Source organism: Octopus sinensis, linkage group LG19 (genome assembly GCF_006345805.1).
Source record: "Octopus sinensis linkage group LG19, ASM634580v1, whole genome shotgun sequence".
Classification (NCBI taxonomy): Eukaryota; Metazoa; Mollusca; class Cephalopoda; order Octopoda; family Octopodidae; genus Octopus; species Octopus sinensis.
In genome coordinates, this window is record NC_043015.1 from 38,276,823 (window position 1) to 38,291,822 (window position 15,000).

Below are 15,000 nucleotides of genomic sequence, written 5' to 3' on the forward strand. Positions count from 1 at the left end.
CGATTTATTCGTGATCAGAGTTGTTGGAAAACCAAGGTTCTACTGTATTCTAGAAACAAGCAACTACATTCGAATCAAACCAATGGACGAAATTGTGATGGCAGCAGGAGTTTATTGGCAAAACTGAATAGGGAGGGAACCCACTTAGATGAGATTTAGTTTGGGTTTGCACTGGGACAAAATAACAAGGATTTTTCTTCCTAAGTATAGGAGGCCATAGGAAAATGCAAGCTATTACACATAATATTTGTTGATCTACAGAAAGCCACAGACAAGGCACCACAGGGTACTAGTATACTATAGAGTCCAGTGGTCAGTAGAAAGACTATTTGTAGACAAATGGCATGTGAGAATTTGGTCAGTCATGTCCAGAAACGCTGTCTGCAAAGTGAGATTTGTTAATAAGAGCCATGAGAGATTCTGTTTTTAGATGTCTGACCATGAGCGCTGGGCCCTCAGTCATGTTCTTCAAGTGTCATAGGCACATAGGAAGGACTGGGCTCATCACAGAAGAATCAAAACTGTTATTAAACACACACACACATACTCACACATATATATGAGTGGCTATGCATCTCTCAGGCCTGACAATAACCCTAACTCACTTCTCATCATGCCTCCAGTCCCTGAAGACTTGTAGAGAATCATAAGCAATACCCTTTCTCCTCCTTTTCCTCTTTCTAATCTTTTCACCTAAACTCCGTTAATTTAGGTTCTGAGTTCAAATCCCTCCAAGAGTCAAGTTTGCATTGCATTCTTCTGGCATCAATAAAATAAAATACCAGTGATGTACTGGTGTCGATATGATCAGCTATATCTCTTCTATATCTCTTCCTATAAATCTGTGGAATTTGTACTCACAGAAATTATTACTATCATTATTGTTGTTATTATTATTATTATTATTATTATTATTATTATTATCATTATTATTATTATTATTATTATTATTATTATTATTATTATTCGCTTCACATCAAAGAATCTGGGACAAGAATTAAGTTTGTATGTGTGTGTATGCATTTGCATTAGTCGGTATGTATGTAGGTAGATATACATACATGCAAATATGTGTGTGTGTGTGTGTGTGTGTACATGCACACACACTTACACGCACAAATATGTACACATATCCTATCTTCAGTAGACGGAACATAAAAACTTTGATGAAGTGAAGCTGGAATCATTGAAGCATAGAGAAGTGTGAGTGTGTATAAACAGAGAGAGAGAGAGAAAGATGAATTAGTATACATATCTATAAGTCTTTACACACACACACATATATATATTTATGTTTACGCACATGTGTGTATGTATGTGTGTGTGTAGGGAGTGTAATAACTGTTTTTCTTTAATGGAGTTGAATATATAAATGTTATTAATTTTCCTCTCAAAGCAAAGAAATTGTAGACATTTTGAGGAAGAAAAGTCTGGGAATCTGAAGAGGATTAATCTGTGGAAACCAAATAGTTGATGGTGTTGCAGAAATGTCAGTCTGAGAGTGTATCGCAAAACACGGCCGATTCCAGAGTTCCAAATATTTAACATGTCAACCGTAAATGGTTTAACTCTTCCACTAGCAAACTCTTTGATGCCAGTTCTGCAGAAATGGTACAAAGACATCAAAAAGAGAACCAGTGTGGCTTATGAATGAAATTGCTTATGAAAATGGTAATAGATCTGGTATTTAGAATTTCTTGAACAAACTGGAATCCAGTTAGGTAAAAGAAGTATACAGCTTAAATACAAACAAAAAATTACTCTTAATGGGAGACAGAGTGGTTGTTTAGGTTGCTAGAAATAACAGTCACATCTCACTCTGTATTACAGATTGACTGCATTGCACGTGGTACTGGTTTCTCAGCAAATATGAAAGAGACAGGATGGTCATTGATGGATTGCTTATCATCAAAGGTTTACTCTATCATGATTGACCTGGAGGTAAAAACAACAACCACTCTTACTACCACTACTACTATTACTACTACTACAAGTCAATACAAAGAAAGCTGCTTATGAATTAGTTTGGCCTATGTAACTTTTACTAAAAAGAAAAAGCAATTTTTGAAGTCTACACTGACTAGTAAATTCTTAAAAATTCTAATTTTAATATTTTTATCAAAATGTGGTTTTCAAATATCTTTTATACTTGAAGATTACATATACAGAAAACTAATTTTAATTCATTGTGAGATGGTATTCGCTCTTTATCTTCTCTTTTTCATCCACCCCATGATCTTATTTCCCAGACATAGCGGTAAAAACATTTCTCCAAATTATAAGTCCAAACCGGCATCAGCCAAATTATGTTGATTCCAGTTTTCTTTCATATTTGTTGGATGCTGTTGCAGGAACTGAATGCTTCAAATAGTTAATTCCTTTGCTGAGATCACTGTTTATTTTATCAGAGTTCAGATGATGAACAAGTATAAAAAAAAATATTTCCCATTTCTGTATATTAGTATCTATATGTTTATATATGCTGTGCAAGTGGCACGTAAAAGCACCCACTACACTCTTGGAGTGGTTGGCATTAGGAAGGGCATCCAGCTGTAGAAACTCTGCCAGATCAGATTGGAGCCTGGTGCAGCCATCTGGTTCGCCAGTCCTCAGTCAGATCGTCCAACCCATGCTAGCATAGAAAGTGGACGTTAAACGATGATGACGATGATATATATATACGTTTATAATCACCCCACATTACTGTATGGTTAACACCATATAGTTTTCTGGTGCATCTAAGTTAAGTACCATATTCAAGTAAATTCATTGGAATTGACTTGAATCTTAATTGCTTTTATTGTATATATATATATATATATATTCCTTTAGTCTCTTTTATTTGTTTCAGTCATTTGACTGGCCATGCTGGTGCACCGCCTTCAGTCAAACAAATTGACCCTAGGATTTATTCTTTGTAAGCCTAGTACTTATTCTATTGGTGTCTTTTGCTGAACCACTAAGTTATGGGGACATAAACATACCAGCATCAGTTGTCAAGTGATGGTGGGGGACAAACACAGACACACCAATACATACATAAATAATATATATATATATATATATATATATATTTATATATATATATATATATATATATATTTATATATATACGACAGGCTTCTTTCAGTTTTCATCTACCAAATCCACTCACAAGGCTATAGTAGGAGACACTTACTTGCCCAAGGTGCCACACAGTGAGACTGAATTCGGAACCATATAATTGGTAAGCAAGCTACTTACCACACAGCCACTCCTGTGCCTATGTGTACAAACAGACATGCTACATAGCAGTGAAACATGGACTGTGACAGCTGAGGACCTGTGTAAGCTGGCAAAGAATGAAGCTTGTATGCTCTGCGGCCATACTGAAGCACCGCCTTTAGTCAAACAAATCAACCCCAGGACTTATTCTTTGTAAGCTTAGTACTTATTCTATTGATCTCTTTTGCTGAACTGCTACATTACGGGCACATAAACACACCAGCATCGGTTGTCAAGCAATGTTGGGGAGGACAAACACAGACACAAACAGTGAATATATTTTACCCCAGTGTCACTTTGATGGCATGCACTGTTCTCTCACTCATTAATAATAACGATAACAATAATAATAATAATAAAATAATAATAATAATATAATAATAATAATAATAATAATAATAATAAACCGAAGACTGCTCCTTGGCTAAGTTAATTGATCATAATATCTGCTTTCTTCTTCCTAAATTCTAACACTGTCTTTCAGTGCTTCTTGCTCTCATTATGAATCCATTTATTGACCGAGAGACACAAAAGGAAATTAGATGCAACATGTTGGAGAGAGAAACTGCACACCCGGGGAAAATCAAAGGTGCAAACATCGTTTAGCAACTGTGTGTGCATGAGTGAGTGTGTGTGAGTGAGTGTGTGTGAGTGTGTGTGACTATGTGTGTGTGTGTAACTATGCATATATGCGTGTGACTACATGTGTGTGTGCGACTACGTGTGTGTGTGAGTGTATGTGACTATGTGTGCATGTGTGTGTGTGTGACTATGTGTGTGTGTGTGAGACTACGCGCGTGTGTGTGTGTGTGCATCTGACTATGTGTATGTGACTACATGTGTGTGTGTGACTACGTGTGTGTATGTGACTACATGTGTGTGTGTGTGTGAGACTATGTGTGTGTGTGTGTGAGACTATGTGTGTGTGTGTGAGACTACGTGTGTGAGAGTGTGTGTGTGTTACTTTCTGGTTATTAAATTCTCTTACATGACACAGTTTAACCCCAAGTTAACCCTGATGCAGAGACCTACGAGCAAAGCTGTTCCAGCCATGACCATCATGTCTTCATGTACGCCTACAACTACATCATCCGTGGTGCTCAGTAAAGTGTGATATGAAAGCAGTTTGGCTGCTATTTCTAGGAAGTCAAGTGTCATTGTATCAGAAGAGGTTGTTGGTGGTAGCAGTTGTTGAGCCAAGGAAGACCATGACAATGATGATGATGATGATGATGATGGTTGCAAGATCAGCAGCAGGGGTGGTAGAGGGGTGTGTGGAAGCGTCGCGGGTGGGGTGGGGGTGGGGTGGGGGGTTTAGATAGTTATCTGTCAATAATGTTCCTTTCAATGGAATTTTAGAAGAACAGACCCAATTGTCTGCAACACTTCCACAGCTTCTACTTGGGGCTGACAACAAAAAACAAAAAACAACAACAAACTGCCTTATCCTTATCCTCCCACTCTTCCTCCTCCTCCTACTCCTGTCTACTTCTGTTTCTTTCACCTTCTGCCTTTGTCTTCTTATTCTACTATTTCTTCATTCATTCATTCTCTTCTACTATCTTCTTCTTCTTCTACTTTTTCTATTTCTTCTTCTTCTTTCTCTTCTTTTTCTTCTTCTTCTTCTTCTTCTTCTTCTTTCTCTTCTTTTTCTTCTTCTTCTTCTTCTTCTTCTTCTTCTCTTCTTTTTCTTCTTCTTCTTCTTCTCCTTGTTTCTTCTTCTTCTTCTTCTTCTTCTTCTTCTTCTTCTCCTCCTTGTTTCTTCTTCTTCCTCTTCTGCTTCTTCTTCTTCTTCTTCTTCATCTTCATTCATTCATTCATGCTTTCCTCCATTCTACTACTACTACTACTTCTGCTTGTGTGTAAGACTGAGTGGGGAGTGTCAGTAGTGGAGGGGATGAATGTGGATGCAGTGGGGACCATGTGACCTTCATGTGTGGATGGGTGTATATATGGTGAGCAGTGACGCCTTCCCCCTCCCCCCTCTCATATTTCTCTCTTTTCTCCATCCCCCCCCCCGTCATCTCCACTGCTGCACCCTGCCACCCCACCTCCTCCACCTCCAACTCCCAGGAATGTTATCAAGTCCTTTGTCTACAGCATCAGCTGTAAGGAGAGAGAGAGGCTGTGTATGTATATGATGTGTGTGTGTGTGTGTAGATAGAAACAGAGAGAAAAAGGAAGAAAGACAGACAGAAATGGGGAGAGAGAAAGAGAGAAAGAGAGTATGTGTATGTATATGATGTGTGCGTGTAGAGAGAGAGAAACAGAGAGAGAAAAATAGAGAGACAGACAACAAAAGGTAGAGAGAGAGAGGGAGAGATGTATATGCATGTGTGAGTGTGTGTGTGTGTGCATGGATGTGTGCATGTGAGTGCGTGAGAGAGAAAAAAGAGTGTGAGTGTGTGTATGTGTGTGTGTAGGTGAGTGAGTGTGTGTGTGTGTGCAGACTGAAACATGGAAGAGGAGAAGAGAGAGGGCGTGCAGATGCCCATGTGTACATGTGTGTGTGTGTATGTGTGTGTATGTACTTTTGAGTGTGTGTATTTGTATGTGTATGATATATGTGTTTGTGTGTGTGTGTGTGTGTGTGATAGACATGTGAGAGTAAGGGCAGGGCAGGGCAGATGGGTGGAGGAGGGGTTGTGAGCTGCAAACTTACAAGAGGTGCCTGGGTGATGGTTTGAGAGCTGGGTGTGGCATTGGCCTGGTTGCTGCAGCAGGGCAGAGTCACATGAGATGTTGGTGGAAAAGAAAACCATCAGAGGCAAAAAACTGTTATCAACTCAAACAGTCTTCGTCTTCGGAATTGAGTAAAAACACCTCAGCATTGGATACTGACTTCATAGAACCACACACACACACATGCACACACACACACATGCACACACATGCACACACACACACATGCACACCACACACACACATGCACACACACACACATGCACACACACACACATGCACACACACACATGCACACATACACACATGCACACATACACACATGCACACACACACACATGCACACACACACACACACACACACACACACACAATCAAACACACACACACACACATATGCATGCATCCATCCATACTCACACAATCAAACATATATATATATAAAGAACCACATACACATATACATCAATCACACACATGCACATGCGTGTGAAGGCACACACACATACACCTACACGTACACATGCAAACACATTCACACGCACATATACATACATCTATTCATACACACACACACACACAATCAAATACACACAGACTCATAGATCAACACATACAAAAACACACACATACATACGCATGCAAACACATACGCACACACATAAGAGACTCCATATAAGGAAGTCTCTCATTGAGTTTCTGAATATGTCTCAAAAGCACCAATGTATGAAGCCATACACACACACACACAAATACACACACACATATATCATACACATACAAATACACACACTCAAAAGTACATGCATACACATACATACACACACGTATATATACACACACACACACACACACACACTCAAATATGTAAAAGTTTCATAAATCTATATATATATATGTAATTACATATCTGTGTCACTATATGTATATGTGTGGAGTGTGTGTGTGTGTGTGTGGAGTGTGTGTGTGTGTGGTGTGTGGAGTGTGTGTGTGTGGAGTGTGTGGTGTGTGTGTGTGGAGTGTGTGTGTGGAGTGTGTGTGTGTGGTGGAGTGTGTGTGTGTGGTGTGTGTGTGTGTGTGTGGTGTGTGGAGTGTGTGTGTGTGTGTGGAGTGTGTGGTGTGTGTGTGTGGTGTGTGTGTGTGTGTGTGTGTGTGTGGAGTGTGTGTGTGGAGTGTGTGTGTGTGGAGTGTGTGTGTGTGGAGTGTGTGTGTGTGTGTGTATGTGTGTGTTTGTGTTGTGCAAATGTGGAAACACTCAATTATATTCAGATATATAACTAATCTACTTATAATGAAGAACATATTCATGAGTGTAAACATGTGTGTTAGTGTATATGTGTGCATTTGAGTGTGTGTGCGTGAGTGTATATAAATGCATACACACAAACTCTCTCTCTCTCACACACACACACGTACTTTATATATATATTCATATCTATGTGTCAATACATATATATATATATGTGTATATATGTTTATGGATGCATACACACACACATGCATATATGTGTGTGTGTGTGTGTATTTGTGTGTGTTTGTGTGTGTGTGTGTGTGTGTGTGTGTGGTGTAATAAGAGAAAGAAATCTTTATTCCAAGTTCTTTACAGTTGCTTCAATAGCAAATATTTGCCATTTGATCAAAAGATAAAACTCCTAAATAATCACTTTCCTAAATGCACTTCTTGGAGTCCAATATCTCCATACCAAGTGCTGCTAATTAAATCATTATATAACATGTCTTTTACAGAATTGCTTAACATATCAATATACATATCACTTCTTGATATCCTTTCACTTATTTTGATTTTATCCACTTTACTTTGAGTTGTGCGGAGAATACAGGACTGACTTGGTGCTCCAACATAAGTACCCAAATTCAACTGAACCATAATAATTTCTTATACTCTTTACTCTCTTTTACTTGTTTCAGTCATTTGACTGTGGCCATGCTGGAGCACCGCCTTTAGTCAAGCAAATCGACCCCAGGACTTATTCTTTGCATGCCTAGTACTTATTCTACCAACCTCTTTTGTCGAACCACTAAGTTACAGGGATGTAAACACAGCACCATCAGTTGTCAAGCGATGTTGGGGGAACAAACACAGACACACAAACATATAACACACATATATATACATACATATATATATATATATATATATATATATATATATATATATATACATACATATAAACGATGGGCTTCTTTCAGTTTCCATCTACCAAATCCACTCACAAGGCTTTGGTCAGCCTGAGGCTATAGTAGAAGACACTTGTCCAAGATGCTACACAGTTGGACTGAACCCGGAACCATGTGGTTCCTAAGCAAGGTACTTACCACACAATACCCCCCCTCTCTCTCTCTCTCAGAGAAGCACAAGCACCTACACACACATATACACATGTGGCAGTAACTTCTGCCTGCCAAATTCAATTACAAGGCTTTGGTCGGCCCCGGGGCTATAGCAGAAGACACTTGGCCAAGGTGCCATGCAGTGGGACTGAACCCAAAACCATGTCACTGGGAAACAAGCTTCCTAATTACACAGCCTTGCCCAAAGAAAGAGAGAGAGAAAGAGAGAGAGAAAGAGAGAGAGAGAGAGAGAGAGAGAGAATCATTACAACTGAATGGTCATGTGAAATTCTGAGTAAGACTGTGAAGATTTTTTTGTCTTTAATAAACAGTGTGTGTGTGCATGCACGTGTGTGTGTGTGGGGGGGGGGTTTCTTTTGCTTATTTGCAAGTAAACACATTACGGATGGGTTTAAAACATATTTAATCCAGATATTTTAATCCACAGAGTTCCAATGTCTTTTGCTAATGCAGTGTTTAAAATAGATATTCTCAGTTAAAGAAAAACAAACAAAACGAATTCTCTTTCTGAGACTACAAACTTACCGAAATATTTCAACTCCTGCTTCTCAGTTCATGAATCTTTTATTATGTCTTACCGATTCCAAGTGTTTGGAAAGAATGGTAATCAATAGCAACAGTGTGAGGTGATTGCAGAATGATAATACTTCAGGTCTTAGCTTCAATAATTGTCAAAGAACAATTTGAGAGAGCAAACAGGTCCAACAGAATTGCTTAATCTCTGAGAACCAGTTTTTGGCAATTCTGATTTTTTTAATTCTTTTTTTATTTTTGTGTGTACGACTGATTTCTTGAGAGTAATTGGTTGTCCTTGGTTCAAAAATTAACAGTGGAATAAGTCTTTTAAAAAGCACCATACAGCTGCCATGACCATTTTTGGGGGGATGCAGAGGTTGGTATGGAAAATAACTTGGGGTCTCATCTGCTCCAGCCATGGCCCACACTCTGTATTACTGTAAATCTTCTATCTTTTATTTGTTTCAATCATTGGACTGCGGCCATGCTGGGGCACCACCTTGAAGAATTGTAGTTGAACAAATTGAGTCCATTACTTTTTATTTCAAGCCTGGTACATAATTCTATCAGTCTCTTTTGACAAACCACTAAGTTATGGGGGACGTAAACACACCAGCATCAGTTGTCAAATGGTGATGGGGAACAAGCACAGACAAAAGACACACACATGACGGGCTTCTGTCATGTTCCATCAATCAAATCCACTCACAAGGCTTTGGTTGGTCTGAGGCTATAGTAGAAGACTCTTGCCCAAGGTGCCATGCAGTGGGACTGAACCCGGAACCATGTGGTTCGTAAGCAAGCTTCTTACCACACAGCCATGCCTGTGCCTATGAATGTAAACATATGTGTGCTTGTCTGTATGGGAGTGTAAACTTGTGTGTGTTTGCATGTGTTGTGTATGCGGGGGGGGGGGGGTTATCTCTACCTAAACAAGTGTCAGAAGATTAAATGTCTTTATAAATCAATGTCAACCTGAGCAGAATGGTAGAACAACAGAACCACAGAACAACAGAACCACAGAACAGCAGAATTACAATGAATGGCTACAGTGTGTACTTTTACTCTCTCTCTCTCTCTCTCTCTCTCTCTCTCTCCTCTCTCTCTTATCTGAACCAATCTCACTGTTCACAATACCTTTTTTATGTTTTTAACCCTTGTTGGTAACTGAGCAGCAGTGCCGACTGCCCCATTTCTTTTCAAGGACTCCACCCTTGTTTTCTGGGTCACAAAAATATTTGTTAATTATCTGCCTTACCATTCCCAACATTCCACAATGTCGTTCTTCAAGGCTTGATAGCACTTTGGTGAAGTTATCAGCATCATCATTATTATTATTGTTATTATTATTATTATTATTATTATTGTTATTGTTATTATTAACAGCCATATTGGTTCCACTGAAAGCTATCCTCTCTGAAGACGGCAACGACCACGATGGCAGCCAACAAGAAGGAGAATAATGAATGCCAAGTAGTCTTCTCTGAAGAATATTTCTTTGTCCTCTGCCTTGAGAAACCTAAGAATACGACAACAACAACAACAAACAGCACCCATTACCTTTGCCATTACCACCATCACCCCAATCATAACCACAACCACCACCATCACCACTACCACCATCATCATCACCACCACCACAACCACCACACCACCACCATCACCACCATCATCATCACCACCATCACTACTGCTACCACCACCACCACCACTACCACCACCATCACTGTTTTTACTTCCGTAAAATGGTAACAAAATGCTGAAATCATGTCTCTACTGGCACAAACTCGCAAGACATGACCAAATGAAGGAGACCCTGTTTCTGGCAAGTCATGACCTGCTAGAAACAGCAGGCAAATTCAAATCACCTTCAAATTATACTTTACTGTCTTAAAAAAGAAAAAGGATGACCACATGGGATGAACTACCCTTGAAGAAAAGACAGGATGGTCAAAGCTGGAATATCTTTGATTATATAGTTTTATTATATAGTTTACATGCCGGTGGCATGTAAAAGGCACCATTCAAGCGTGATCATTACCAGTGTCGGTGGTATGTGTAAAAAGATTTGAGCGAGGTTGTTGCCATTACCACCTGACTGGCCCCCATGCCAGTGGCACGTAAAAGGTACCCACTACACTCTCGGAGTGGTTGGTGTAAGGAAGGGCATCCAGCTGTAGAAACTCTGCCAGATCAAGATTGGAGCCTGGTGCAGCCATCTGGTTTGCCAGCCCTCAGTCAAAATCGTCCAACCCATGCCAGCATGGAAAGCAGACATTAAATGATGATAATGATGATGATGATGATGATGATTCAAGCCTGATCCAGTGCTAAAAAGCAATAACAAAACTGACAAACCACGAGGCCCCTTTCCCCCATAATATCAGTGATGTTTTTTATCACTACCCCATCCATCTCCTTAATAACTGGAAAACAGAATGGATTTTGCATCCATAGAATTCCTATTTCCTCAGCCTTTTGTGAGCCAAATAAATCTATAAAGTTGGAAAGCATCAGACGTTAATTAAACTTGGAAATCTCTCCACTCCTTTTTGAATCCTCACAAACCTTCCACCACTTCCTCGCTTACCCATAAGAAACCCTAACTTGACCCTTTGTTACCAATTTTTTCAGCACCAGATTAATTTGGGACTTATGAAATGAAATCTTTGTATTAACTCAGAATGTATGAAACAAGGGTTAACTAAGAGTCTGAAAAACAAGGGTGGACATTTGGGACATCATCATCATCATCGCTTAACATCTGTTTTCCCTGGATGGTTTGACTGAGGACTGGCAAACCAGGAGGCCTCACCAGGCTCCAATCTGATCTGGCAATGTTTCTACAGCTGGATGCCCTTCCGAATGCCAACCGCTCCAAGAGCATAGTGGGTGCTTTTTAAGTGCCACTGGCATGGGAGCCAGTCAGGCGGCACTGGCATCGGCCACGTTCTGATGGTGCTCTTTTCAAACTTATGAAAATGCTTTGGACAGTTCATCTATGCATACATCATGCCATGTGGTTGTCCTTTTCCTAAGACAGTAAAGTATTAATTTGAAGGTGATTTGAGATTTGCCTACTGTTTCTAGCAGGGCATGTCACATGTCCTTTGTTTGGTCATGTCTTTTGAGTTTGTGCCAGTAGAGACGTGATTACAACACTCAGCTACCATTTTATGGAAGAAAACGTATTGGTGGTGGTGCTTTGGACAGACAAAGGATTAACTGAAACTTCAAAGAATCTCCTGAAACATTGATTCCTTAGATACAGACCTTTAACCAGAACCAGGTCACCCAGTCTTGGACATTCCACTTCTTGAAGAGAGTTTCAAGGACAAATTCTTGATGTTTGCGTCGATTGGTGACCCACACAACAACCAAACAGTTTGGTGCAGCTAACTGTGGGACATCAAGGTTCTCCAGGCTTGTATCTGATTCACACCAATATCTGAAAGAAACCAGGATTGAGAGGAATCATGTAAATAGCAAAGATATCGATCACCATATAGGGATTGGCACTGAAGGATGCATGATGCCAAGGCAACCTTTAAACAAGTAATTAGTATTTTCCTAAACAATGCATCCACTTATTTTGGTTAGTGACTTATTCACGAATATACCAACACTAGCGCCCCTGAGGGTAATATCCTCTGGGAACGCACAAAAGCCCTTTTCAGAGTTATTTACTTTGAATTGTTATTATCTCGTATCTGATTAGCCTGTTATTACGTAACATGCTTCACGATTTTAGAATATATAATTTATTAGTATTTCCTTCTATGTTCTAGATACTCTGGGAACACATTAAAACCCTTTTTGGGGCTACTTTATTTGAATTCTTACTATCAGGTAACTAATTTCATAATTGAGTTCACAATTTGGGTATTCATAACTTATTGGGAATTCCTGAAAACAAGATCCTACTTAAAACAGTTTGGTATTCTCAGTAAATGCACAAAAACCGTTTTAAGGGCTACATACTTTGTATTGTTGTTACTGGATTAGCAAAACAATTATGAGAATGGAACCAAGGGATAAACCCTGCTTTCCCAGGAATTACCGAGTACATCAGCTAGAATATGTGTGTGTGTGTGTGTGTGTGTGTGTGTGTGTGTGAGTGTGTGTGTGTGTGTGTGAGTGTGTGTGTGTATATACAACTGATTTTTTTTCAGTTTCTGTCTACCAAATCCATTTACAAGGTTTTGGTCAGCCTGGGACTTTAGTAAAAGATACTTGAGTAAGGTACCATGCAGTGGGACTGAACCCAGAACTATGTGGTTGAGAAGCATGCTTCTTACCACACATCCATGCAAGCACTTCACTGTAGATATTAATACAAAATATTTATTGAATCAATGTGATCCCTGTCCTCTCCACCCTGTACCATCACTGCTAATCAATCAATCCATCAATCAGCCGACAACACAGCAACTAGCTGACCTGTCTAGCCTTTACACTTACACACACGCACGCACACACACACACACATACACACACATACACACACATACACACACATACACACACATACACACACATACACACAGATATGCATACAAGTTCATACATACTGACACACACACTGATGTATATATGCATATGTACACACACACATACACACATATTGGACATCCACATACATACACACAGACACACACTGATGTACACACACATACATACACAAACACACACAAACACACACACACACATACCCCACCTTGTTAATTGCAGTAATCAGCAACTTCACAAACAATACTAATTGAAGCCAATTAACAAAAATTGTCTAATCATTCTCGTTACCATGACACAGTAACTGTGGTATTTGGTAAACACCACCGCCACCAAAACCACCCCCTCCCCTCATTGTAGTCAAATTCTTCCATAATCCAATATTTCAAACCCGTTCCTTTCTCACCCCCGCCCTGCCTCCAGCATCAGATGGTGGGGAGGGGGGGGAATGACAATAGTTGCACTATTTACCAGTAATTAAACACCAATTAATAAGATCTTTAGGTCACCTGACTTTGTTCTTTTTTTCCATCATGGCCATGCTGGAGTACAAATTTGATGAGTCTTATCAAAACAAATTAACACTGGTGTCTATTTCAAGTCTGGTATTTTTTCTGTCAATCCTTTCTGGTCAAACTGCTAAGTCAAGGGGGAGGAGGCAAGCAAATCAACATACATCGTCAGTTGGTGGAAACAGAAACACACACACATGCACACACAAAACACACAAATGCACATACACACGCACACACACACACACACAAAAGACAATAAATAAATAAATAGTAATGATGAAGATGATGATGGTGGTGGTGGTGATGGTGGTGGTGGTGGTGGTGGTGGTGGTAGTGGTAGTGGTGGTGGGGGGGTAGTGGTGAGGATAATTATGATGAAGATGATGATGGTGATGATAATAGTCATGATGATGATGGTAGTGGTGGTGGAGGAGGAGGAGGAGGAGGTGGAAGAGGAGGGTGATGGTTACAAGTAATTGTCTCTCATTTTTGGCATGAGGCAAGCAATTTCTCAAGAGAAAGTTTTAGCCAACACTGTAGACTCCCCACCCCTGCCCCCCACCCCATCAGTGAGACCCTGGTACTTTTCTGTTATCTGATCCCTGAACCCTGAACCCCAGGAAGGACGAAAAAGCAAAGCTGATTTCAGTGGGATTTGAACTCGGAACATAGAGAGCCAAAACACACACAACAACAGATTTTGTTCCACGGCTGCTAACGACTCTGCCAGTCGGCCATCTTGACCATGATAAGGGATGACGACAACAACAACAACATCAGAAATGTCAACAACAACAACACGAGTGACGACGTGACCCAGAATGTTAAACCTATTAACGTGTGTGTGTGTGTGTGTGTGTGTGTGTGTGTGTGTGTGTGTGTCCTGCCCAACAGGAAGAAACATAATGACACGGACACATTACAAACAATGTAAATGAGATGACTTCTTTTTTTGGCTAATTATGTAGCTTCGTTAAATATCTGAACCCATCCCATAATTACCAAAATTCCTGCCTCTCCATCACTCCCTCTTTCTCTCAGAGCACATTGTGTGTGTGTGCGCATGTGTGTTTGAGTGTGTGTGTGTATGTATGTGTGTGTGTGTCTGTGTGTGTGTGTCGCTCACTACAACACACCAATA

General features: G+C 39.9%; 1 protein-coding gene across 2 annotated transcripts in view; it reads right to left on the reverse strand.

The window, feature by feature from the left end:
• LOC115222045 (N(6)-adenine-specific methyltransferase METTL4-like) overlaps positions 1 to 15,000 on the reverse strand; it is a 134,423-nt gene that overhangs the window by 28,821 nt on the left and 90,602 nt on the right. For both annotated transcript variants that reach the window (XM_036511261.1, XM_029792150.2), the window contains one exon: positions 12,109 to 12,283. In XM_036511261.1, coding sequence (XP_036367154.1) covers positions 12,109 to 12,283 — 175 coding nt within the window. The remainder of the gene's footprint in view (positions 1 to 12,108; positions 12,284 to 15,000) is intronic.